Source organism: Phyllostomus hastatus, unplaced genomic scaffold (genome assembly GCF_019186645.2).
Source record: "Phyllostomus hastatus isolate PE091 unplaced genomic scaffold, TTU_PhHast_1.1 phas_contig_551, whole genome shotgun sequence".
Classification (NCBI taxonomy): domain Eukaryota; kingdom Metazoa; phylum Chordata; class Mammalia; order Chiroptera; family Phyllostomidae; genus Phyllostomus; species Phyllostomus hastatus.
In genome coordinates this window covers 11725445-11752429 of record NW_025333909.1, presented here as the reverse complement: position 1 = coordinate 11752429, position 26985 = coordinate 11725445, and the positions used below count along the sequence as shown (strand labels likewise).

Genomic DNA, 26985 nt, shown 5'->3' with positions numbered 1-26985 from the left:
ATACTAAGTAAATTACAGCAAAATTGAAAGCGTGGTTTTAACTGTAATGATCATGACACGTTGGTGTGCCAGTGAATGTTGAAAAGCTAAGTAGTGTTAATGTCTTACACAGGTAAGACAACTGTCGGTGTGTCCCATGCGTCCGTGCCTCTGTTTCTGTTTTGTCTGCCAGTTTATTTTGTTCATTAGACTCCACATAGGAGTGAGATCCTATGGCATTTGTCCCTCACCACCTGGCTATGTCACTTAGCGTAATGTTCTCCAGATCCATGCATGCTGTCACAAAGGGTAGGAGCTCCTTCTTTCCCACGGTTGAGTACTATTTCATTGTGTGAATGGACCACGGTGGTTTCATGCACTCATCACTACACCTGTGAATAGTTATGATCAGCTACGATATTGTCGCCACAGATACAAACAAGCCCCCGGGCCCCGAGATAGTTGCGGTTGCTGAGCAGCACGGGCAACGCTCTTGCTCTCACCTGAATTCTCCACATCAGTGTTAACGACTCCAGACTTTCAAACAGAATACGACATTTAACTTGGAATTCCATTACTTACGCGTTAGTCAAAAAATTACAATGGGCATTACAGTGCATTATATAAAACCTCAAGAGAGTGACTCCAACAGAATATAAAAGAGACCGAAGCAATATTTTACGAACATTGAAAATACCAAAAAATGATAAAGCATGCTGTTAGTTTTGATGATATGTCAAAAAATGATTAAAAGCGAGGTTCTGTACATACTAATTTAGATTTTTATGACTGATTTCAGGAAGATTTATTCTTTGAGTATTATTTCTACTTGCTCAAAATATCAATGGACTACAAAACCACATTTCCAAATAAGTGAATGAAGTAAAACAAATCCTTTTTTAAAATAGCAATGGAACAATATGACAGATATGAAGTAGACAGTAAAGAAATGGGTACGTATTCTCAGCGAGTGCAAATAAACAAAACATCCCACAGCAGCATAACACTCTATCAGCACAGTAAAACTGTATACATTTTAACTGATTGCTCAAACTTCACATTTAAAGAAATCTGTTTTCTATCGACCTGAACCTGTATATATTTACAGATAATCTATACACTATCATTTAGCAAAGAGCATGCCTATTATGTACAAGTTCACAAAGAACGTAAACTTGGGTTACTTGGTTAGGCACGCACACAACGTGTACAATTTACAGATGAAATGTCAATAAAAATATAAAGTAGAATGATATTTTTCAAGCCTCCTCAGACAAAATGCTGAATATGACGACAATGTCAGAGGAGAAATGAATAATAATTTAAGTCTGTACGTCCTTTGAAAGTAACCACTGTGAATTAGAAACTGACTATGGAGTTACAGTAATTCTGCTTTCTTGAGATGAACTACACATCACCAAGTACCCAACCAACTGAAAACCTTTCCTACATATCAGTTCATCTGCAACAATTGCAAATGTGTTTCAAGCAAACAGTTGAAATTGCAAAGGCCACACCTTCTGAAAACACACACAAATTAGCGATACACTTGAAAATGGCGCATGCACCGTGACAGGTATGGTTCGTGGTGGTTCTACTGTACCTTTCTTTAGTCCAGGAATGAAAGCTAAAAAAAAGAGTTTGACAAAGTTAAACGTGATACGTATTTTCTCTCATTCTCAATACATTAATTCAGGCAAACACATGTAAATGACAATATATTACAATATATTTTGAACCTATTTTTGTAGGTCAAAAAACTCCTACAAAGCAAACATGCTTATGACCTAACAGGTTTCTCGGCCTGCAAATCTGATGTGGGAAACCGTTGTGGGAAAAACCAGTAACCAACAGATAGTGGTGTGAGGACGGCCCAGTGGAAGTCTTGTTACCTGGATGGAGACACTTTCTCTATAACCCAACTGTTTTCACAACTAAAATCTGTTGGCATGATATGTTTACTAAAATGGCATTTCGTTTTCATCGTTAGAATATGGGAGAATGGAGATGGTTGCCAATTTCCACATAAATAAATGTAGGCATTGCATTCAGTGACTTCCTTCCAAACACTGTGTGTTGACTGAGGACCAACACCAAAGTGTATTTGGAAACAAAACGATGACATGTTTACAAACACTTGGATATGTGTTGATCTGGACACAAGTGTCTCAAATTCATTCTCTGTAAAATGTAAGAACAGCAATAAAAATGATTGCTTGATATATCTACTACTCTGCAGGGAGAGATAAAAACTTTGAAGACAAGCATTTTGAACTTGTTGAACAATCTTTTTGAATACATTTAAAACACGATGAAATTAAAGGCATATTAAACGCTCACAGGCAAGGAATAGGTCAGACAGAGAAACGTGCAGGTGGCGGTACTGCTTCTCAGGGTTAACGAGAGAAGGGTGCCAACGTTTTAAGTGTCATTGACCCACACAGTACATTTCTTTTGCATCACAACATATCCAATACAATGTAATGGTCACACAAGTGGAAGTATAAAAACAGCATGTTCACAAGATACTTTAGGTAGGACTGATCATCTGAATAAAACTCCGCAACCCCCGCCCGCCAAACAGTGGTTCTGCTTCAATAAGGACTGTGAGTGGACGCACACCCCATGCAAAATATTCCAATTTAGTTTTGCAACAACTAACTCTTGTAATATTTAAATGTACCATTTTCAAGTGCACTGCCTTCCATTTCAGTGCAGTCTACACCTAGTTATCAAATCCTTTTTCATCTGGTGACTGGAAAGGTCAGAGAAAATCACTGTGGAGGATTTTAAAATGCACCTACGGGTGAGGAGGTGCAAACCAAGAAGCAAAACAGGTGACGCGACAATAATAAAAACGAAAACAAACACATTTAGAAAACCTATCCCAGGAGACATTTAGCTTCCACGCTGAAAAATGAGAATTGGTTCAGAATCCACTGAAGTCCAATGTTGATAATTTTTTAAACAATTTTTTTAGATTTTATTTATTTCTTTTTAGAGAGGGAAGGGAGGGAGATAGAGAGAGAGAGAGAGAGAAACATCAATGTGCGGTTGCTGGGGGCCGTGGCCTGCAACCCAGGCATGTGCCCTGACTGGGAATCGAACCTGCGATGCTTTGGTTCGCAGCCTGCGTTCAATCCACTGAGCTATGCCAGCCAGGGTGATAATTTTTTTTTAAAATTCAGGACAATAAACAAATTCTGCATAAAAGTTTTAAGACTAAGTCTGTGAAGCACAAATTCATCACATGAAACGTGGTCCAAAAAGGGAATGTTTTCTTTGCTCTAAAGTAATATTGTATGCTAACACAGAAATTAATAAATGTATTCACTATAGTTCTAAACCTTTTCTTCATAAAATGTATTTTTAAATTTAAAGCATCCACACTGCTCAGGATTTTTGCAAAATAAAAATAAGTCCCTCTCTTTGTAAGTACAGAAATCAAATGTATTAATTAACATTAACCAAATGTTATGTTATAAATGATGGTGTATATTATGTATGTACAACTTAAAATGTCATTTTACTAATACACAGAATGAATACAACTAACACGTTAAATATGTTTTCATTAAGAAAATTGTTTTCAGGTTATTGAGTTTTGTGAGATTGAATTTATTAATTAACAAATTAAAACACAACGAACAGCTCAGATGTTATTTTTTCTTACACACTGCAATAATAATATACAAATTTAAGCGTTCATAAGTGCTTACTTGTAAACATAATTGAGTTTCTTATAGTATTTTCCGAATTATAACCAAAACAAATATCTTAATTAGTAAATTAAAGTACGGGGATAATTGGATTAGAAAGTTGAAATTAAGAAAATACATTTTATAATAAAAATGCAGCTCCCACTTAAGCCACATAAAATAGCTAAGATTTATCATGAGAATAATACCAAAACATGCTGTATTATTTACACAAACATATTTTAATATTTCCTTCATAATCCTAGCACAAATATTTAAGAACCCAATGCACACTAGAGGCATCTGCCTAAGTGTGAAAGGAAGAATGGCTAATAAATAGAAACTGATACTGCTAACGTTCGTGGTTAATTCACCCTATAATTCCCATTTACTTTAATAAAGTAGTAACAGTGAAGTTATTTTATCATGGATAACTTCAGAGTCACACAATAAAGCTATTTTCATACAATTTTAAAAGGTCATAATTTTGGTGAGTAAATCAAATTTTAAATCCTATTTTAATTCTCACTCAGGGATATGATTTTGCTGATTTTAGAGAGAAAAGAAGGAAGAGAGAGAGGGAGAGAGACAGAAATATCAATGTGAGAGAGTAACATTGATCCGGTGCCTCCCCTGTGCACCCCAACTGGGGACTCAAATCATTTGTAGCAAAACTGCCAGGCGTCTTCATCAGTAGAGTCCATTGAAGGATAATGTTTTATATAAGTACTGATTGAATAAATATATGAACATTTATTCAATACATCATCTATGTCTCCTTAGCTTAGTACGTGACAACACTCGTTATGCTTCCTGATGCAGAGAAAACTCTGATGAACCAAGTTTCAATTCACCCAAACCCTGACATGTATTCTAACTTCTTACAGGCTGACATTTGAGAACAAGGTCCTCAATTATTTGCTTATGGCAGCCCCGCAGGGGGTTGTAGCAAAGGGCACAGAACACTCCAAAATCAGTGTGAACAAAAACACACAACAATGTACTTGATGATTGTGCCAAATTAATAGGCCAAAATGTAGTTTCCTTTGAATAATGCTAATTTTAAAGCATCCCACAAGATGTGCCCAAAGATCCAATTCTTTTTTTAAAGATTTTATTTATTTATTTTTAGAGAGGGAAGGGAGGGAGAAAGAGAGAGAGAGAGAGAGAGAGAGACATCAATGTGAGGTTGCTGGGGGCCGTGGCCTGCAACCCAGGCATGTGCCCTGACTGGGAATCGAACCTGCGACGCTTTGGTTCGCAGTCCGTGCTCAGTGCACTGAGCTACGCCAGCCAGGAGATCCAATTCTTCTTGATGTATTATTCAAATCGCCCCAGTTCCTCTCCTATTGATTTTGAAAGTAGTAAGTTGTGGCGTTATTGTATTTCATGTTAGATTGTGCAGAGTCTGAACCACAGAAAAAGTGCACCTCAAATCAAATTTTTTGTTCAAATTGTGTGAAAGGTAAAGGCTACAAGTGCAACAGTATATAATTAACACTTTATTTACAATGAGAGCAATGTTGCAAAGATAATAAAGTACATTTCTCATCTCTCTGGGTCCCAGGTTTCTATTATTAAAGTTCATCTGTTTTGAAACATTCAGTTCAAAATTGATGACAGCCAGTCATGGTGGTGGCCTTCTTATGGAGGCATCAAAAATCTTAGAAATTAAAAGGGAATATTTTCATTACCTATGTAATTAGCCTTTTCTGCATCAACAGAATATTGGTTCACCAAACTCACGCCATGTACGAAAGGGTTCCTTCTCCTTTGGAGTTTGGCAAAGAAAATACCGAGTAATCAGTATTTCTGAAATAAGCCTCTCGGCTATCCAAAATGTTTGCAACAATCACAGCTCTCGAACATTCCACACTCTTTAATGTTCAATCTGTTCTTTAATAAGAACACACTTAATTAAGATCATTTTTTAAAAAAGCTGGATGGTGAGCCCTGGCTGGCATAGCTCAGTGGATTAAGCGCGGGCTGAGAACCAAAGTGTCACAGGTTCGATTCCCAGTCAGGGCAGATGCCTGGGTTGCAGGCCACGCCCCCCAGCAACCGCACATTGATGTCTCTCTCTCTCTCTCTCTCTATCTCCCTCCCTTCCCTCTCTAAAAATAAATAAATAAAAATCTTAGAAAAAGGCTGGATGGTGTCTCTGGTCTTTGGGTCCACTGAGAAACTGATTTTTAAAGACTGTTCTCTTGCCCGTTAGTGCAGACAAAAGACATGCCTGTGAGATACATAGCCACTGTAAAGGTGTATATCCTAGTGTACAGGATTTCAGTTATTTAATCTCTCCCGAGTGAAATGTAATGATTTCATAAGATTTTCCTTTAAGCACATTATCCAATTATAGAAGCTTTGGCTGGCTTGTCAACAAATCTATGAGTTGTGTACACAGAACAAATAATAAAGATAAACCTCAATTATATCTAGAGACAGGCACTAGAACATAATAAAACTTTCTTTTAAAAAGAAGTCCCTTTTTATACTAAAAAATGTGTGAAGCCTTTCCCTGAAATTTGCACCAGTGTGTTTTCTCTATAACAAAGTAACTTAAAAATCTGCTTTCGGATAAAGAAAACAGTCATTAAAATGTCTGTATAGCATAAGTGGACATGATATCAGGAAATGCCCTTTACTAAAACGCTTGAAGTTATTTTATTAGCAGAAATCCATTTCGTGAATTTCACAGTTTATATATATATAAATATTAAGCTCCACACGCTGCTTAGGAAATAGTTTAGACACTAAGAGATTTCATGACAGGAGGTTTTTATTTGTATTATATGCACACCTATATTTATATTCTAAACCTATATTATAAACATTTTATATAGTTTCTTCCTCTATACAGTATATGTAATAGAAAACCAGAAAGGAAGTATATCATATGATTACCATTTGAAAAATATCTCCTTAAATTCTATTTTGGGCAGAGGCTGATACATATTTGTACATTAAAGCATGATTTTGAAAAATCCATAATAAATATGAACTAATTTCAAAATTCTATCTTTCACTGACATAAACATTGTATTGTTCTCCAAAGCAATGTTCTATTAAGTATAAAATCCTCTACAAAATGGGGAAGATAGGGAACATTATTTATTTATTGATAGTATTTTTTCTCCCAACGCATTAATTTAGAGAAATGCATCTGGATATAACGACTTTTAAGAGGTGAAAGTTTTGTGCGTTCTGAAGAGAAAATTCCAATAGATTGCTGAGTTTATTATGCACATCTTATTACTTTCATATCATAGTACCATGGTAATTTTTATTGTGTATTTCACATTGTCTTTATATGGATTTGATTAGGACTTCTTTGACAGAATATGAACACGTGCTTGAGCAGACATTTTCATTCTTGGAGCTAACTGGCGTCTTACTTGTTGTATTGGAATATACGGGAAAAGGAGTTAACCTTGAAACAATGGGCCATTTCTAAAAAAAAAACATAGTCTCAAGCTAATTTTCTTTTTTTTTAACAATTTGGGACATTACATTGAAAAAAATAGGAAAAGTAAATATATTGGAAGATCAATTTTTCCATTAGGACAATTAAAAGAATGAATTAAAGTTCAAATCAATGTTTACCCGATATCAAGGAAGTATGGCGTTTTTAGTTTTGTCCTAAATTATTTTGAAATCTAGTGCTTCATGGTAATATCCATACATAATTGATATTCATAGAATTATTTAATTTTGTATTTCAAATATCACTGATAAACGTGACATATAGAAATCTAGCTATATTTTAGGAATAAATAGGAAGAGGCACTTTCCACGTGGTATCTACTGTGCAGAACCAATCGTCTTAGATGATATGTCGATAAATATTTTATGTCAGCCGAAAACAAAGCATAAAAAAGGTCAGCCAGAAACAGGAAAAGAGAATGAAAAGGAGAAGCAAGCTATTGCAAACTGAATTAAATAAAAGTTTATGTGCACAGGAAGAGAAGTATAAAGGACTTATTTTATCGCTCCGACAGATTAACTGACTGCACAAGACATGTTAAAAGGATTTTTGAACAAACCAAATGCTATCTGCCTTAGAAATCAGCTGCGTTTTATGACGAGAAGACACAGATTCGAGATAATGGCTTTTTACATGCTCAAAATATAAATATTATATTTTGGTGTTTGTAAAAGGAGCACATATCATTAAGAGATAAAATATTGCTTCAGATCTACTTTTTGCATTAGAAGGAAGGAAATATAAATCTTTCATAGAGTATAACTTTGATTCTGTATTCGCTTGAATTCGTAAGTATTAATCCTGTCCTTACCTAACTAAGTTTCTTCAAACATAAACATATAATGTTTCTGCTTGCCAGGTTGGGGAAATGATACAGGAATTAGGTCAAATATGCAGGTTAGCATTGCTAAGAATTTGATGGGAATTTAGCCTAAGAGAATCTAAACCATGACATTTATCAAACCAAGACGTTTATTAAAATAAAGATTATGTAGGAAAAAAAATAAAAGCTATATTCATCCTATGTAGTTCTGTGACGCTCACTGTGGTCAGATGAACCATTACAAATGCTCTAGGCAGGTCCCATGATCCCCTGATCCCAAAGTAGCAATGTTTTCTGTTGTTTTTTTTTTTTTTAAGATTCTATTTATTTTTAGAGAGGGGAAGGGAGGGAGAAAGAAGGAAAGAAACATCTGTGTGTGGCTGTCTCTCGCACACTCCCTACTGGGGACCTGGCCCACAACCCAGGCATGTGCTCTGACTGGGGATCGAACCGGCAACCCTCTATTCGCAGGCTGGTGCTCAATCCGCTGAGCCTAACCAGCCAGGGCTGATAGCATTCTTAAAATGTCTAAATTTGATGACTAAATAGAAAGATAACTGAGTTCACTTGGTATGTCATCTCCACTGACTCAATGTACTTCAAAAAGTCAATACACAGTCAATACATGACTATTCTTCAAACAATCGAGACAACAGTTCACCTTCCTAGACTTTCATAAAGTAATGTTGACTAGGATTAAATTCACAACTGTTACTCATGACTACGAAATTATACAGTATATATATATAAATATCATAGCTATATATATTACTATATAACTGCAGGTCTGTGAGATGTGTGAACACAGATGAAACGTTGATCACAAAGCAAGACAAGTAAGGCATTTCACTACTTTACACTGACTCCGCAGTCAAGGAAGTCACCTGGTCTACAGCTCTAATGTATAATCCCCAATTAATATTTCATTCTGCATAAGAAGTGTCATTACCGGTCACATTTATAAGATAGATTTAGGAGAGGAACTTTTGTACCTCAGATACTATTACAAATATTGGCATATCCATAAATGTGCAGCATAATTATAATTCTATGTAGTCATTTTCTAAGTATGTAAGGAAACTTGGAAAAGAAGGGCTGGAAAAGAATAAAGAGTATAAAAGGGAAAGAAAGCATAATATTGTATTGTGTCATAACCTATTAATATGACATAATGTTTTATACATAAAATTTGGTTTTGTTGTTAGATGCTCTATTTTGAACTATAGCACTAAAACACTATCACGATGGATTCATCTTTGATCTAACAGGAAGTTTTTGCTGTAGACATAAGAGAACGCAGAAAATGAGTCATTAAACTTTCGAAAGCTCCCAAAGCTGTTACTATTTGGATGTAGATCGTCTGCTTCCGATGCCTATACTCTGTCTCGTGATAAACGTTTTTTTTTTAGATTTTATTTATTTATTTTTACAGAGGGAAGGGAGGGGGAGAGAGAGAAAGAAAGAGAGAGAGAAACATCATTGTGTGGTTGCTGGGGGCTGTGGCCTGCAACCCAGGCATGTGCCCTGGCTGGGAATTGACCCTGCGATGCTTTGGTTCGCAGCCCAGGCTCAATCCACTGAGCTATGCCAGCCAGGGCTAAAATGTTTTGTTTTAATAAATGAGTCTATACACGAATACTCAGAAAGCATTCATTCTGGATGTAACATGTTTATTTATCTATCACTCTGTCTAATCTAGCTATCTATCCACAGCTACACACAAATAATATACAATAGAATTCACACATTCATATGAACTAAAGTATCATTTGTAATAGTTCCTCAGGTTTTTAAAAGCTTTTATTTATTTCTTTTTAGAGGGGGAAGGGACAGAGAAAGAGGGAGAGAGACATCAATGTGTGGCTGCCTCTTAAGGGCCCCTCACCGGGGACCTGGCCCACAACCCAGGCATGTGCCCTGACTGGGAGTTGAACAGGCGACCCTTTGGTTTGCAGGCTGGCACTCAATCCACTGAGCCACGTCTTGGAACTGGCTCATGGTGTCCACAGCATTGTAGCTGAGACAAGACAAATTCAAACGGACTACTGAGTCCAGTTGAGGAAAGGGACAGGCAGCTTTTCTCTCAAGGGGAGCAAAAGCGTAGGCCTTTACTTTTTTTCTGGGCACATTCCATGAACGTCCTCATTTACTCTGCACAGGTTCGCTTTAGGTGGTTACCTTTTACAGAATACAAAGGAGAGGATGCTGCTAATCACATCACAGAAGAGGGATATTTGCAAATGAAAAGGGAAAGGTGGTTGAACAGGTTACACTCATCCGTGGAAGGTTTAGCATGGATTTTAGGAAGTTACTTTGCAGTAAATGTCCTCAGTTCAGGGTGAGAGAGTTTTAGCAAAAAGCAAGACTCATAGAGACCTAGGCACATTGCAGGCCTGATTCCCCACGGGAGAACCTATCCGTGGGTGTGGGTCCTGGGCATCTCCCAGTGGGAGCTGGGCCCATGCCACGCAGAACAGTCTCCTACAGAGCCACTCCAGCCAGGGCTAAAATTATTTAGTTTAATAAAAATCCATGTAAATCAATGAAATAGGAATACAAAAACAATTGCTTCAAAGGAGGTTACATTTTTGAGAAAGACTCGTTAAAAGCGGGCTGCACAAAAACTGGTCATACGACTCTGTCTGAACAAGATAACTGCAAAAGGTTCGGGGAAAGCACCATAAAACTCTAGAAGCATTTCACGCTCAGAAAGCCTCTCAAGAATGTTTCAATATACACTGCAATTTATGGGAAGCAGACAGGAAGTCACAGATAATGTATTAGGGCTGTGGTTTGCATAATAAAAGTGATGTATGATCCGTGGTCATATATCCAAAGAAAACGCAACGGCCCTGCATCAAATAATGGAAGATAAATGTACACTCATTTGTTTCATTTCTCTGTGGATCACACATATTTAAGGTATATATGCGTTCTTAAACAATTTGCTTTTTCATCTCATTTCTTCAGTAAACCATCTTACTACTGGTCCTTACTGAATCTGTTAAAAGATTTCCTGTTAGAATTGAATGTATTTATATTATAATAAATAAAAATCCTTCTAACCAAAGGTTTGTTCAACTTGTGAAAAAAATGCAGCTCTAATTTCTAGTCTTTGTGTTTTAATTCTTGGTGTGTGCGCATACATGTATTTCCACTTGAAGACGTTTTTCCCAGTGGTCTGGAATAAATATAATTTAACAGACTTTATCATTGCCATTTCATGAGCATTATGATACATAACTTATTTTTTATTCAATGTGATGTGAAATAGTGATTTTTTAAATTACACAAGTATGTATTTTCAAATAAAAAATGCTACAATACACTTATGTTTGTTACATATACTGTGCACCAATAACTTTTTTTTTGCATGCATCTTATCCCTTCAACAACTCTCTGTGGTCAATGTTATTTCATTCCTATTTAATAGATGAGAAACAAAGCGTGAGCCTCCAGAATGTTCGCTGGCAGAATAGGCTCTTCTGTATATTTCAAATATAATTTTGAGAGTCTGGGTTTTAACCCATTGGGCTAGCATTCCATTTTGGGGTAACTCTGTACATGTATCCTTCAACCCCAAATTACACATCTACATAATACTATCACTTTAGCATTAAAATATTTTTATATTCTCACAGGAAGGACAAATCTTGAATCAGCTGGTTGACCAGGTTTTCCTTCTCATGCTGCTCGCGAGAACAGGGCCCTGAGAGCGGTATGGAGTCAAAGGAGAAAAATCATTCAACTGAATCGTTTATTAAAATTGGTGGTAAATAAATTGAAGCTATTAAATTAGAAGTTAACTAGGAAGTGTTTGTGCTTTTCGAATCGCTGCTTTGTCCCAATTCTGTTTACATGACTAATGTTTATTCATACTGTCTACATATGAAGTGTCTAAATACAATTCCTGTGCTGTTTACTACGATTTTTCTCTAAAACAAAAATTCTACACCCTACTCATAGGTTAATTATTGTACGCCATCACAAGTTACCTAAAAATAGGAAGCGTGCTCATGTTGGTCTTTCTGTCCTCAACCCATTCAGTTAGTAGACGAACATCGTCGAACATTTACTTGCTTGGCTTTGCAAGCTGAAGCAAAGACTTGCCTTTCATCTGAAGACAGTTTGGAAAAGCCCCGTATACTACGTCACATTTAAGACCTATCTGAGGAATGCCAGATCCATCTGCCAATGAAAAGATTTTATGTGAGTCATTCTTGAAGGATTTGCAAATATGTCGCTATATATTTTGAAATGTAATGCTTTTGCCAGATAATGAACAATAAAATCCAGGCTATAAAAAGTTAATGAAAATATTGCTGTGTGAAATATCTGAGATTTTCCTGCCTATGGCTTATATTTAAGTCTTTTATCCACCTTGAATTTATTTTTGTGTATGGTGTAAGTTGGTGCTCGAGTTCCATTTTTTTTGCATGTAGCTGTCCAGTTCTCCCAACGCCATTTGTTGAAGAGGCTATTATTACCCCATTTTATGTTGCTGCCCCCTTTGTCAAATATTAATTGACTGTAAGGGTTTACAGGAACAAGTATAAAGGACACATGGACAAAAACTAGGGGGCGGGGAGTGGAAATGGGAGGGAGGTGGGGAGGGCTGGGTGGGTGGGCTAGGATGGGAGTAAAACACAGAAAATTGTACTTGAACAATAATTAAAATAAAATGTAAAAATAAATAAATAAATAAGAAAAAAGTTAATGAAAATAAGTTTCCTAAGCCAATACTTATCTATACTTTTTTAAAAGTTTCTTTTTTAAAAATCTCGCACTGGGAATGGTTAATTAAATCCTGCACCCTCCCCGTCTCGGTAACTTGTTTGGTCTATAGTCCTGTCCTCTTCGGTTCTCATGTAAAAAGAGAGGAGTGATTACAGATGCTAAATTCAAGGCAATTTTGTATAATATGCTGGGCCTATTTAATCTGGGAAAAGGCACATCATTTGCACTCCACATATGAAAGAGGAAAGGCCGATGGTCAGACACTAGGTGATATTTATGCAATAAAGGGTCCTTCCTTGCTCTTTCTGTGCTTAATTCTGCTTTATGCTCCCTTGACGATGGCTGTCTGTGATTAAATAATTCTATGAAATTGAAAATCTCACGTGGCTTTGGTGAAATGTTGATCCGTGACGATAAGATAACAGGAGGTTAAATGAGGAAGTTCGGCGAAGTTGAAAGCGCTTGATAACAGGATTTTTCCATCAGGAAATAATAGTTCTCCTAATCTGGTCTCCTACCTCCTTCATTGTAAGAGTGACGGGTTTTAGTTATTCGTGACAGTACTTCAAGTCGTACTTTCTTAACGCTTTTCAAATTGCTGTTAAATTATAGTTTATTGATTATGCTATTACAGTCATCCTGATGTCTCCCCCTTTGCCCCGCCCACTCTGTCAGAGTTCAAGTCCTTGTTTAAGTCCTTGGCTCACGTGTTTAAGTGCCTTAGCTGCTCCATTTCCTACACTGTATGGCTATTTCCTATGTGGCTATTCTCTGACTACCTATTTGCACTTCTCAATCCCCTTACCCCTTTACCCATTCCCCCACACCCCCTGCCCCACTGGCAACCATCAAAAACAGTTATCTATAAGGGAGCTCCCATAAGACTCAGCTGACTCCTCAAAAGAGACCTTACAGGCAAGAAGGAGCTGGAAAGAAGTATTCCAAGTCATGAAGAGCAAGGACCTACATCCCAGATTGCTCTACCCAGCAAAGCTCTCATTTAGAATGGAAGGGCAGATAGAGTGCTTCTCCCATAAGGTCAAGTTAAAGGAGCTCATCATCACCAAACCCTTATTTTATGAAATGGTAAAGGGACTTATCTGAGAAAAAGAAGATCAAAACTATGAACAAGAAAATGGCAAAAAAATACATATCTATCAACAATTGAATCTAAAAAACAAACTAAGCAAACAAAAAGAACAGACACAGAATCCTGGATACAACTCTTACTTTTAATTGTATTCAAGCACTTTATCTTACTCTAAACGGTTCCTTAGAGCTAGCATAATCTTTAATTACAATTCAATTCCAAGTCCTTCTCTTTATTAGTGGAAATAAAGAGCACTTGATCTTCACATACTCTATAACTGCATCCTTGAAAATAGTTTGAGAATCACTTTTGAGTCTTTCTTTCTTCCAGTTCCTCTCCACTTTTCTCAGGGGGTAGACAACCCCTCAACGGTTGGTCCCCCTAACAGTCTCCCAGCAGCAGAGGGAGGGTGTCAAAGCTTTTGTGTTTCATGTAGACTTACAACTTTCTAACATGGGCCAGAGTTTAGGGCCCCAGTTTGTTGCAAATTTAAATTCAGGCATCACTCAATCTATGCTGTAATTTGGTGATATTGAAATCATTGTTCTTAAAAATTGTTCATTTTATCACATAATGGAAAAGAAAATAGATTTAATACACGTCCCTGGTGGATCAAAAATTACATTAGTCGCTGTCTCATGTTGTGCTGAAAAAGCACATAAATAAAAATTTTCTCAATTACATCATAGTTAAGTTTTTCCAAATTGTCTGTACTTAAGATTGTCAGGATGGGCGGGGCAGGACAAAAGGGAGCCTAATTACAATCAATTATAGCGTTTGGACTACAAGTAGTATGGCGGCTGAACTATGACCCGGAAGAGATGGCTGGCATCAGACCAGGAACCACCAATGATGTGCAGCCTCTTTGTTCACCAAGGACCAATCCCCAGCTCCCACAGAGAGCCAACCCAGAAGAAAACCCCTTGCGAGTTCTCTGACCCCTTTTCTCTGGATCAAAGAACTTCGCCTGGGAGCACACACCCCCAAAATAAAGCTCTATTCTGTCTAATTTTGTGGCTACTTATCTTTTATTCCTCGGCAGGGTCTAAGAAAACTTTACAAAGATCACTGTCTATAATCAACAATTTGAATAAGTGTATTTAAGATCCGAATACCACACCTCTCATTTCCTCATCCTCTAAATAGGGGCTAATGAATTTACCAACAAAAATGTGATTCTCTTAGGAATTATATTATTCAATTTATAATCTAACTTTATACAGTGGCTTCCAAGCAATCCTTTAATTGATGTGCCTTGAAATTAAATTGAAGAATCATACCTGGTGTGAAGTAATGAAATCCATGCTGGCACTAATTTGTATTTTGTATCATTTTTCAAGTAATTTATGGTATTTAACTATATGGAATATCAAAAATTGCAAGATATCATTGGAAGGATGATTTATAAAAAAAGTTAACATTTAGCATTCTTGAATGGTAAAATTAAGACTTGTACCTGTGATTTCAAATGGAAAAAACATGTGAACACTCCATAATAAAACAGAATGAAATTGAATAAAAAGGAGCTATCACAGCATTGTTTAAACATAACACTTTAGACTCCATACTTATATGCTATATCCTAAAATGTACAATACTTTTTGGCTTATTTTTTTTTAACTATAGTCTTTTTTCTAAAGATTTTATTTATTTATTTATTTTTTAGAGAGGGAAGGGAGGGAGAAAGAGAGAGAGAGAGAGAGAAACATCAGTGTGCGGTTGCTGGGGGCCATGGCCTGCAACCCAGACATGTGCCCTGACTGGGAATCGAACCTGCGACACTTTGGTTCGCAGCCCGAGCTCCATCCACTGAGCTACGCCAGCCAGGTCCTTTTTGGCTTATTGTTTTAAAAAGTCTTCAGTTTTCCAAAGCTTGTGAGTATTGTGTTTTATTGGATATTATCCTGCTTTGAATGTGTCTGATGCATAAGTAGATGCAAAGAAAAAATGGGAAGGGGGGAAGAGGGAGGAAGGGGAGGAGGAGACATGAAAGAAGCAAATGAAAGGGAGAGAGCGAGCTAAAATTCCAAGGTTGACATTGTTCTACGCACCTAAACCTGTGCTATCAAGAAGTTCACAAAATGTCTGTTTAAAGTGCTTCAAGGCATGATTATTTACATAGCATGTGTCTTTTTTTCAGCTTTTTATTGTTGTTCAATTACAGTTGTCCCCATTTTCCCTCCATTACTCTCCTCTGCCGTACCCACCTCTCCCCTCCCACATTCAATCCTTCTCTCCCCTCGCCATTGTCCTTGTCTGTGGGTCCTTTATACACTGTCCTTGATGACCTTTCTCTTTCTTTCCCCATTACCCCTATCATCCTTCCCCTCTGGTCACTGTCAGTCTGTTCTTTATTTCAATGTCTTTGGTCCTATGTCGTTTGCTTGTCTGTTTGGCTGATTACGTTCCACTCACAGGTGAGATCATATGGTATTTGTCTTTCACCTCCTGGCTTACTTCACCAAGTAGCACGTGCCTTTAAATATCTAAGAACAATCTTTTATGCTTCTAAACTGGAGTGGTTTCAGTACAAAGTGCAAGCTGCTTTGATCAACAGCCATACAGAAAAGCTGCATTTTTACTGTATTTATTTACTTTTTTGTTTGATTCTCCCATGGAGAAAGACCCTATGCCTCCGGTTCCAGATTTAGGTCACATTTTGTGTCCTTTTAAGCTCTGGTATCTTATTTCCATATAGTACGAATGATCAGAATCAAAGGTGATCACCAGGGCAATAAATGAGCTGAATGAATTTTATTACTGCAGCTCACCTGGTGTGATCACCTTTAGAGATGTGGCCTGACAGACAATCCTCTTTCCTTCCTCATTTTTATGGCAGCTCATAACCTCGGTTTAATTATGCAAATACCATTAATCCCTGATAGCACCTGAAAAGCCCAAATGAGGTCTGGATTATATGTTTCTGCATTATCTGATATGCATTGAAGTTCCAGATTTCTCCTGTGCATTTTGTTATCATAAAAATAAAAAATATGTTAAAATGCTTCAAGAGCGACTATTTAAACAATCCATGTTTCTCCCCGCACTGCGCTCATTTACATGCTCAGGCGCAGCAGAACTACCTCCATGAATATTTGACGCCTAATTCACTTTTTGAAATTAAATGCAACCAAACCATCAATGCCTTTAACTCAGAACTGCATTGGGTAAAAGCAACAGCCCTTAACTAGCTGTGCCATTACAATGCATGTCATAGATTCTATAAAGTATGTGCTTCCCCAATTTTTTGGGACGATGAAAAGAACCTTTCAGGTGGCTATTCGGCTGCTTTTGTCATTATGGTAGGACAATAAAAAGGACAATATGTAGATTATGTTGCTTGGCTGAAGATGACGATGGGGTACATGACCTCTACATTTCCTTACAAGGCTAAACTTTGAAACGCTCTCAAATATTGCATTTGCTTATGCATGTCTACTACCTATGAGCTTAGGGTCCGAGCACGCAGTCTGTCACTTAGGTGCCACCCAGCTTTTTATTCGATTTTATCTGCAGTTACTTAGCATCGGCCTCTTAATATTTCCAGGCCCCCCAAATTGCATCCCGATCCCCCCTGTAATGCGATTGCCTTTGTCACCGTTCTTTCTGCAAGCTGTGCTTGAATCCAGGCTTATAGCAGGCTCCGTTTTCACCTTCCAGTCGCTTCAAACTAACTCTAAGTGACCATTTCTCTCTTACAGGAGTATCTTATGTCCACAACTATCATGTATATGAACCACCAGCTAATGAACATGCGGCACCTGTTGCAGGGTGGCTGTCTCCATTTAATACTGTGGACCGTTCCTCTCAGAGGCAATAGCAGCACAGGGACAGAGCACTTGATACAATGAATGAAGCCAGTGAAACTAATGAGCAGATGCTAAGTTTAAAGGGAGAAGGGCGGGCTAACAAAGTATCCATATTCATATTTGTACCTTTATTGTTATGCCCTTTCTGTCTCTGTCTTTCTCTCTCTCTATATATATGTAAGTTAATTTATCCTTTATTATCTGTATATGACTTTCCAACTTAATTGTATCTTTCACATATGTGGATTTTCTTAGCAATCCACCTAAGCTTAGGCTACAAAATAGTACTAACACTTGGGGAGAAGGTATGGAATTTTCCTGAAATAATTATGTGATTATCTTTAACTGGAATTTTAATCATAATCTTTGTGACAGGGTGCAGCGAAGAGGGGGACCCCAAATAAGGATTTGTAATGGGGTCCAAAACTCAGGGTGTCCAGGAAATATTAGAACAAAATATATATATAGGATGTTCTCACCTTCCCCTACCACAATTCTGAGCTGGGGGATGGGACACATGGAACAGGGCCATTCAGATCAATGTGTGGTTGCCTCTCACACGCCCCCTACTGGGGACCTGGCCTGCAACCCAGGCATGTGCCCTGACTGGGGATCGAACCAGCAACCCTTTGGTTCATAGCCTGGCATTGAATCCACTGAGCCACACCAGCCAGGTAAAATGTATTTTCAAACAATTGCCTAATTTATATTAAAATTCTAATTAGTTCTCCCTGGCTGGCATAGCTCAGTGGATTGAGCGTGGGCTGCGAACCAAAGTGTTGCAGGTTCGATTCCCAGTCAGGGCACATGCCTGGGTTGCAGGCCACGGCCCCCAGCAACTGCACATTGATGTTTCGCTCTCTCTCTATCTCCCCCCATTCCCTTCTCTCTAAAAATAAATAAATAAAATCTTTAAAAAAAATTCTAATTAGTTACTAGGCCAGTGCAAATGTAATCAAAGAGTGAGAGGTAGCTAGTTCACGGTGTTTCTTTACAGGTTTTTTAAAAATGAGGGTTCGAACCTTATCTAATTTTCAGAAGAGTACAAATCAGATGGACTCATAAACATGACCTAATTCAGTTCTGCAGAGGTGATACACAGGTCGCCAAGGGTTGCCGGGATCCTATATGGTAAGTTGGTGGCCCCAGAGGGTTCATTCTCACACCATTGGAAGGTAATGGGATGGAGATGGCTGAGGATTTCATCGATAGGCCCATCGGGCACGAGAGATAGTAGTGGTTTGAGGCCAATGCCCCCTCCCTACCCCTCACCCACCAAAATCGATATCTTTAGGTTTGGTGTATATATAAAGGCTTTGATTACTTATAACTACTTTAGAACATGAGTTCTCTTGTAAGTCTTAAACTCGAATAACATTCTGTTAAATCCTCAATGTTCCCTCTATGTCATAGTGCTAGTCAAAGACATGACTTTGTAGACAAAATCCTGCCCCTTTTTAAAAAGTACAATGATCTCCCTGGCTGGCGTAGCTCAGTGGATTGAGCGCAGGCTGTGAACCAAAGCATCGCAGGTTCGATTCCCAGTCAGGGCACATGTCTGGGTTGCAGGCCATGGCCCCCAGCAACCGCACATTGATGTTTCTCTCTCTCTCTCTCTCTTTCTCCCTCCCTTCCTTCTCTAAAAACAAATAAAGAAATCTTTAAAAAAAAGTACAATGATCTAAAAGTCATAAATTTTTCATGGAAAGTGCCTGTCTACAAATTTTACAAATACATTGTTTCTACCCCACAAAACATCAACAAAACGTTTTCTTCACAAGTATGAAGACTTAAAGCTCTAGGTGTTAAACCATGAGGAAAATGCACTGTTTTCAGTTACATTCTGCAGGAGAATGTTAAGAAGCCTGGACTTTTCATTTTATTTTCAAAAGATAGTAGTAGTATGTGATATAAGGTAAAATTGGCATTTTTTTATCACATGCTCATCTTTAAAAAAATGTCTCCTGCAGATAAATCTGTAGTTTTTAAACTCAGTAGATTGGAAGATTAAGTACAGTGGAATTCACTTCAGCTTTTAACTCTCAAGCATTAATTTCTTATCAGCCAAGAAATTTGAAGTCAAGATTTTGAGAATAAAAAGATATATTATCTTAATGAGTACTATGAAACATAAGCTGTCATGCATTGCAGATGGATGCAAACAGTTTGAAACCTGCCTTATTTTGTTTTCTGCACTATATAGGGCTGCCTATGAGCAATGAACCACATTATGACAAATTACAATTACAAGATGTTGTATTTTCAGAATGCTTCTAACAAATATTTTAAAGCAGTCTTCCACAACAGAAATAACACAATTTTTTTCCTCTGTGACTTTCAGATATATTTTCTAAGTTGTCATTAATGACACAGATTTAAGTTACTTTTACAGGAGAAATGTTGAAAATTCAATGACATAGCCAAGAGATTTATAGCCACTGAGAAAACGACCTAGAAATTAAACTGATCTCTGAGCAAGTTATCGCTTGCTCAGACATAATTAGTGCAAAAACAGTAAAATTAGTATCACACAAAAAAAGTAAAATGAATAAGCTACTCAAATCAAAGCTGTAGTCAAACAACTGGATAAGCATGCAATCCACGGGAAATTGCGCAGCATTAACTCTTAACTGTCATTGTTCACATTTTGTATTTGTCCCCTGAATGTTACTTAGCCTCATCTTCATCCTCAGATAAAAATAGACACAAAAGTTGCAAAATAGAATCAGCATAGAAATACTATGCATTTTAAGATGAACTGTGACAAAAATTCCACAAGAAAGGACCACAATTCGGCAGAACGCCATTTAGAAGATACTTTCACAACGGGCAAAATCCTAAGGGTTTTAAAGTCTATTAATTTGAGCCGTGGAAATACCGGGAAGTCATTGATAACCGTTCTCCTAAGACATAAAGTGGATGGTGAGTCTCCTGTTCTCGTAGGAAGCACACTTCAGGGCTTTATACTGACAGCAGCTGCTACAATGGAAAGGGCTTCTCTCTTGTTTAAGAATGTACTGGAAGCTTTAAAACTTATTGTGGTGGAAGAAGAGTTATCTGTGACTTCTCCCCCTTTGTTCCACTTCAACAGCCCTGAGTGTGGGACGGTCTGTGGGTGAAGCGGTAGAGGTGGCACGTGCGACAGCCCGTCAGTGGCCCGGAGCTGAGGCCCCGCAGGCGCGTCACCACCCACTTGCCCGCGTGAGGGATCCGCGAGTGCTCTTCCCCTCCAAGACCCAGAACACTGTGCACGAGGGCTTGTGTATAAAAGCCTCCACAGCGTGATCTGTCCCAGCTTTTCATTAGCCACGTGTGGACTGTTCTTTTTACATTTCACTCGTTCCTTGCCATCGGCTTTCAGTACATGTACATACGTTCGATCCCTGAAGGACGGGCCTGGGTCTGCAAAGCGTTCTGGGACCTGGCGCATCACGTGGCTTCTCTTCCGCACACCGATTGTTACTTCCAGGTCTTATTCTGCGTCCCATCCCCCCAGCACTGTCTTTCCAGACACTGCCGGATTTCTCATTAGTCAAGGTCAGCTTTGTCATTAGCATTCTGAGTGATCTTGTCGTGAACAAATGCAGAAGGGAAATGACTGCTAGCTCAAGTGACAGGAAAATTATTTATTTTCCTTATGAGTTAACATCTTGACTTCTCTTGGAAAACGCAGGGGTAAAATTCCCGGTATGGAGGCAATCTAGAATGTATTGGGTTGGCCACAAAGTTCGTGTGGTTTTTTTCCTTAAAGTAAAAGACACATTTTTCATTTTCCCCAATAACTTTATTGATTGGGATGTTTTGAGTATGTCAGCTATCTCCCGCGTGGTAAAAAAAACAGTCATTGTTCTCAATTAATGTCTCGATTTGATGGCCGTCAAGTTCAAGCGGTCTACCAAACCGTGGAGCATTATCCAGAGAGAAATCTCCAGCACGAAACTTCACGGACACTTTTGACACATTTGATCCGTCGCAGCCCCTTCTCCATACACTGCACAAAGCTTTTGCTTGTATTTCAGTTGCGTTTTTACCTTTCTTGAAATAACAAAGCATAACAGGCTGAAATGTTGTGTCTCTTCAATATTAAAATGGCTGCACAAAAATTCACTGATTTTGATCAGTTTTTAAATGCACACTGATATGACAGCTGTCACAATCCAATCTAATGAAATTGTTTCCAATGAAGTTAAAGACAGCTAAACACCACCAGAGCCATGGTACGGAGTAAAACCAAATGAACTTTTTGGCCAGCCCACTGTTTGGCTGCCCATGGCCAGCGTCTGGTACGGGACACGTTCAGTTGTGTCCGGGCTCTGTGCACAGTTGTCCCCTCTGGCTGCGTTGGAAGGCAGGGCAGGACCATAAACCCCCAGGTGCCTTGACAGCTGTGGCGCAAGCCAGATGCACTTAGTCTACATTAATTAGACCATCAACGGATTAAAAGGCTAAATTTTCAGATGGCACAACAGGATCACCACAATCGCTGACACACAATAAAGAAGCGCACAGTGAGAGCTGGCAATAGTAAAAGAAAAGAGGAGGCATTGTTACAAATACAGATAAACGAAGGCCGCAGTGAGCTGAGCGTTCAACACCTGTGCTCTCTGTGGGTGGGAGGGGCTGTATCACAAAAGGACTTTTGTCTGCAATGTCAGAGACACGGAAGGACATAAACAGGGACAGCGGGAAAGGGAGAGCTTGGCGACTGGTACATTTGCAGGGCACCGTCTCCAGGCAGCACCATCGGGGCGGGACCCTTCCCTGTGACCTAGGTGGGCTGTGTGAGATGATGACACAGAGCAGGGCCAGCGGAAGGGCAAGCCAGGGAAGGAGCACAGAGTGACTCACGGCCATGTCGCTCAGCCAGCTGCGAACGCAGGTGCTCGATTGGGTCCCAGCCACCCAGGGCCACCCGTCCCCACAGAGCGCTCACTGCCATTTCCTTTCCGAGGCGCGCACGTGTTCTGCGGGAGCCTTATGACTACTCTGAGGGTAGCACCTGCAAGAGACATTTCTGTGCAGCGTGCATCCTTCTCTGAACTACAATGGAAACAGGAAATGCTCATTCGAGGTTCATAAGTAAAATTCTCCGGATGACTTAAAACCAAATCCATTTCAATAGCACAGTTAAACAGTCTAATAATAACTTCCCTTTGATCACGATTACTAAAAGAATTAGATTTCATAAGACAGAATATGGACACTTGCCAAGTCTTCAAGCCAAGATAATATGACTGTACATTACCTATCTTTTTATGTCTCCATGTATTTATGATGTCACTAATGGAATTTTTAAAAAGATTTTATTTATTTATTTACTTTTTAGAGAGGGAAGGGAGGGAGAAAGAGAGAGAGAGAGAGAAACATCCATGTGCGGTTGCTGGGGACTGTGGCCTGCAACCCAGGCATGTGCCCTGACTGGGAATCGAACCTGTGAGGCTTTGGTTCGCAGCCCATGCTCAATCCACTGAGCTATGCCAGCCAGGGCCACTAATGGAATTTTAAGTAGATAAATTTCATAACAGTCCACTGGTCCTACTTATGGCTATTGTTTGAATCACTGACTATTAATATATTCATGAGTTTCCAGACAGGTGTTTTCCATTTCAAGAGTGTTGTTAATGAGGATAACATTGATAATAAAAATAACATTCAAAAGTATGTATACTATTTTTAATTTTATCTTAGGCTATAAGATAAAATGCTATTTTCAAAGAGCATATTAAAGAGAAGCAATATCCTGTTTTCACAATTTCAACATATAAACCAATAATATTGATAATTTTATAAAATAGCAGTATTTATGCATCTGTGGGCAAGCATTGATGATGTTACATGTGACACTATTAAAATTGAGCATTTATATTGTTCCTCTATACTTCCTTTTAGTATCTCCATGAAAGTATACTTTGACACAAATTTTTCCTTGTTGTGAAATATATATATACATATATATTTTAAATGTTACTACAAAATTCATGAAATCGATCAAAATACATTTCTTATGTTGCTCTGTTTCTCTACAGGACAGTAGTGTTCTGAATCGCTCCCAGCAATGCCTGAAGTTTAGAACTATTGAAATGTTCTAGCTTTTTAAATATTATGTATGCTCTGTTTATTATGAGTAAAACATTGTGCTCAATTCCATTATACTTTGAGGTTAATAGGTATCTATTGATTCTTCAACAGCTTACTCATACAAATACAAAACTAAATGCAACAGCTGAAAGGAGCAAATGTTTAAAACATCATAATCTTTTACCAAAACACAAACATTCTAGATGTCTCTTCTGTGAAGAATTCTCTGCTGACCTCACACAATTTCTCTGTTTCCCTTTTAGCAAACTCTCCAAGATAATTGTCTATACCAGATGTATGCAATTTCTCTCATTGTGTTTCAAATCCATGTGATCCAGACTGGATCCAATGCTATTCTGAGAATGTAGGTTTTCTCTTGCATCATACCGCTGTTTCTCAGTCTACTATGCAATTGTTTCTCGCCTCCGCTGTTCCTGAAGGTTGAGATGTCGTAGGAATCAGTCTTTTTTTTTTTAAGATTTTATTTATTTATTTTTAGAGAGGGAAGGGAGGGAGAAAGAGAGAGAGAGAGGGAGAAACATCAACGTGCGGTTGCTGGGGGCCATGGCCTGCAACCCAGGCATGTGCCCTGACTGGGAATCGAACCTGCGACACTTTGGTTCGCAGCCCGCGCTCAATCCACTGAGCTACGCTAGCCAGGGCTGGAATCAGTCTTTAGATCATTTTGCTTCTCCTTCTATGCTCATTCCCCCTGTGACTGCATCCATTTTCATGGCTTTCAAGTCCACCTAGACTCTGAACTTGAAGCCAAGACAATTTGCCAACAGCCAGCCTTGTATAGCTAAGGACCATCGCAAAGCCAATGTGACTCTTCACATTTCTTTTAACCCCAAACATGTTTCTCCACGACGTTATATTGTAATTTAAAAACTACAAACTCCTATCTTCTTAGTTAAGTCATACTGGAGTAACCCTTGATTCCTTTATTATTCTTTAATTGCATATCCAATATATCAAGAAATTCTGTTGGCTTTATCTTCAAATACACCTGCAATCTGACAACTCTCCTTCACGTGTGCTGCTGCTATCCTGGAATAGCCCATAATGATTCACCTGTATTGACGTAAACATGTCTTGATATTTTTGAAACAAAATTGAGAGTAGAACACCTGTCTGCTAAAGAAAGAAATGAAAAATCAACATTTGGAGAATTCCAATAGAATCTAGGATCTATACTACATAACATTTGACGAAGAAGGCTAAGGAAAATATGACCACTTCTAGAGACTTGGGGGAAAAATGAACAGATGCCAATACTGAGAAGCGTCAGGCATTGAAATTGTCGGACAAAGATTTTAAAGTGGCTGATATAGCTACATAGATAAATGGAAAGACGGAATATCTATTTCTTTCATAGAAGTAGGAACTATTTAAAAAATATGTATCTGAATGAAAATTGTAGAATGAAAACGGCAACATCTAAAAGAAACAATTGAGGTGATCAGTAACAGAATGAAGATTCTACAGGAGTCAATGGACATGAAGACAGATCAACTGAAATGATGATTTAAACAAACAAAAAAAAAGCCCTGGCTGGCGTAGCTCAGTGGATTGAGCGCGGGCTGCGAACCAAAGCGTTGCAGGTTCGATTCCCAGTCAGGGCACATGCCTGGGTTGCAGGCCATGACCCCCAGCAACCACACATTGATGTTTCTCTCTCTCTCTCTCTCTCTCTCTCTCTCTCTCTCTCTCTCTCTCTCTCTCTCTCTTTCTCCCTCCCTTCCTTCTCTAAAAATAAATAAAGTAAATAAAGAAAGAAAGAAACAAAAAAGGATTGGAAAAAGAGTGCCTTGCGGAACAATGGGACAATGTTAAAAGGTTTAAAACATATCAATATGTCGTTAGAGGGTCAGAAAAGAGGAAGAGTTCATCACCAAAGATATGTATTTGAGGAAATAAGGGCCCCAATGTTACATTTGATGGAAGACATAAAATTCTGGATTCAAGAAGGCCAGGAGACCCCAACCATGATACACTGCAAGAAAACAAGGCTCAGCCAAAAGAAGGAAATAACAAAGAAAAGAACAGAAATCAAGAAACTTGAAAACAGACACAGTGAAAACCATTGAAATCAGAAGCTGGTCATTTCATAGAAAGAAACAACACACGGGATTTAGCACACACTGGGATTCTTGTATGGGGAGCATCGCGGTTTAGTTTATCCTATTTTTGTGGGAGGGATGCAAATCCCTGTCATTATATAAGCTGAATGATAAATGAGCCGTGATCGGGGCCACCGTCTTTATCAGTTTATCACAACTGGATGATCTAATGCTGTGTGGCAGGTAATTAGAAACAAAATTTGGAAACTACGGGATCTCATTCCCCGGTGTTTTTCAAATCTCTCAAAGCATTTTCAGGAGGTAAATGAGCATTAGCGGAGCGTTTGAGACCCCTGCATATTTACATGCTGTTCAGGATTAATCTGCACTATCTACAAATCGACATATATTCCAAAAGCGATGTCACGTGTGGTCTTAGGTGTTTTTTTTTTTAATAATAAGACATTCGAAACATAATAGTCACAAATGAATCACAGATACGTGGCTTTTGGAAACACCTGGCAAGCTTTTGTAAATAAATGTGGTTTGAGATTGAATAAAGAGACGACAGCTGTGAACACTGTGCCTGCTGCCTGTCTGTAGGGGCTTTTCATAAGCAGTCTCAAAAGTCAATGGGGGACAGACTAATAGCATAGATATTACATCGGAAGAAATGTTAAAAACTACAATTGCACTTCTTTTTCTCGGTATGTTTTGTTTAGTATTTTGTTCCCCTCATCATTGCATCAGATGTGTTTTTCAATGTCAAATTTCCTCTAAAAATGGAATTTACTCTGGACGTGCGTGGGGATACTCACAATGCAGGAGCAAAACACAGAGCCCTAATTAAATTCATCAGGCTTTGTGGAAATTTGGATGTTTGCACTTATTAGACTCCAGCTTTTGTCTGTCAGTGTTCCCCGTAGTAAACAAATTATTACATGAATTATGGCGCTAAGTGAATGGAGGGAAATGCCAGTGAGAAAGAAAGTGGAAAGCTTTCAACCTCTTGCTAAATAGATCATAAAGTGTTGTCCTCTGCTGCCATTTTCTCACTATTCTAAGTATGCTGCATAGCACTAAGGACTAGAATCAACACAGCTATCATTTCTGTTGAAGTCCCTTATGCACAACACTCTGGGTGGCTAATCTGAATAATTTATGCAAAATCTCAGTGGGGAGGGATCTTGTGTTCTTTAAGACTGTAAATCCCACTCTCCA

At 38.4% G+C, this 26985-nt stretch overlaps 1 protein-coding gene across 1 annotated transcript in view; it reads right to left on the bottom strand.

Moving 5' to 3' along the window:
* Positions 1-26985, bottom strand: part of PCDH11X (protocadherin 11 X-linked) — a 388563-nt gene that overhangs the window by 60319 nt on the left and 301259 nt on the right. The window contains exon 9 of the mRNA XM_045847395.1: positions 1583-1606. Coding sequence (XP_045703351.1) covers positions 1583-1606 — 24 coding nt within the window. The remainder of the gene's footprint in view (positions 1-1582; positions 1607-26985) is intronic.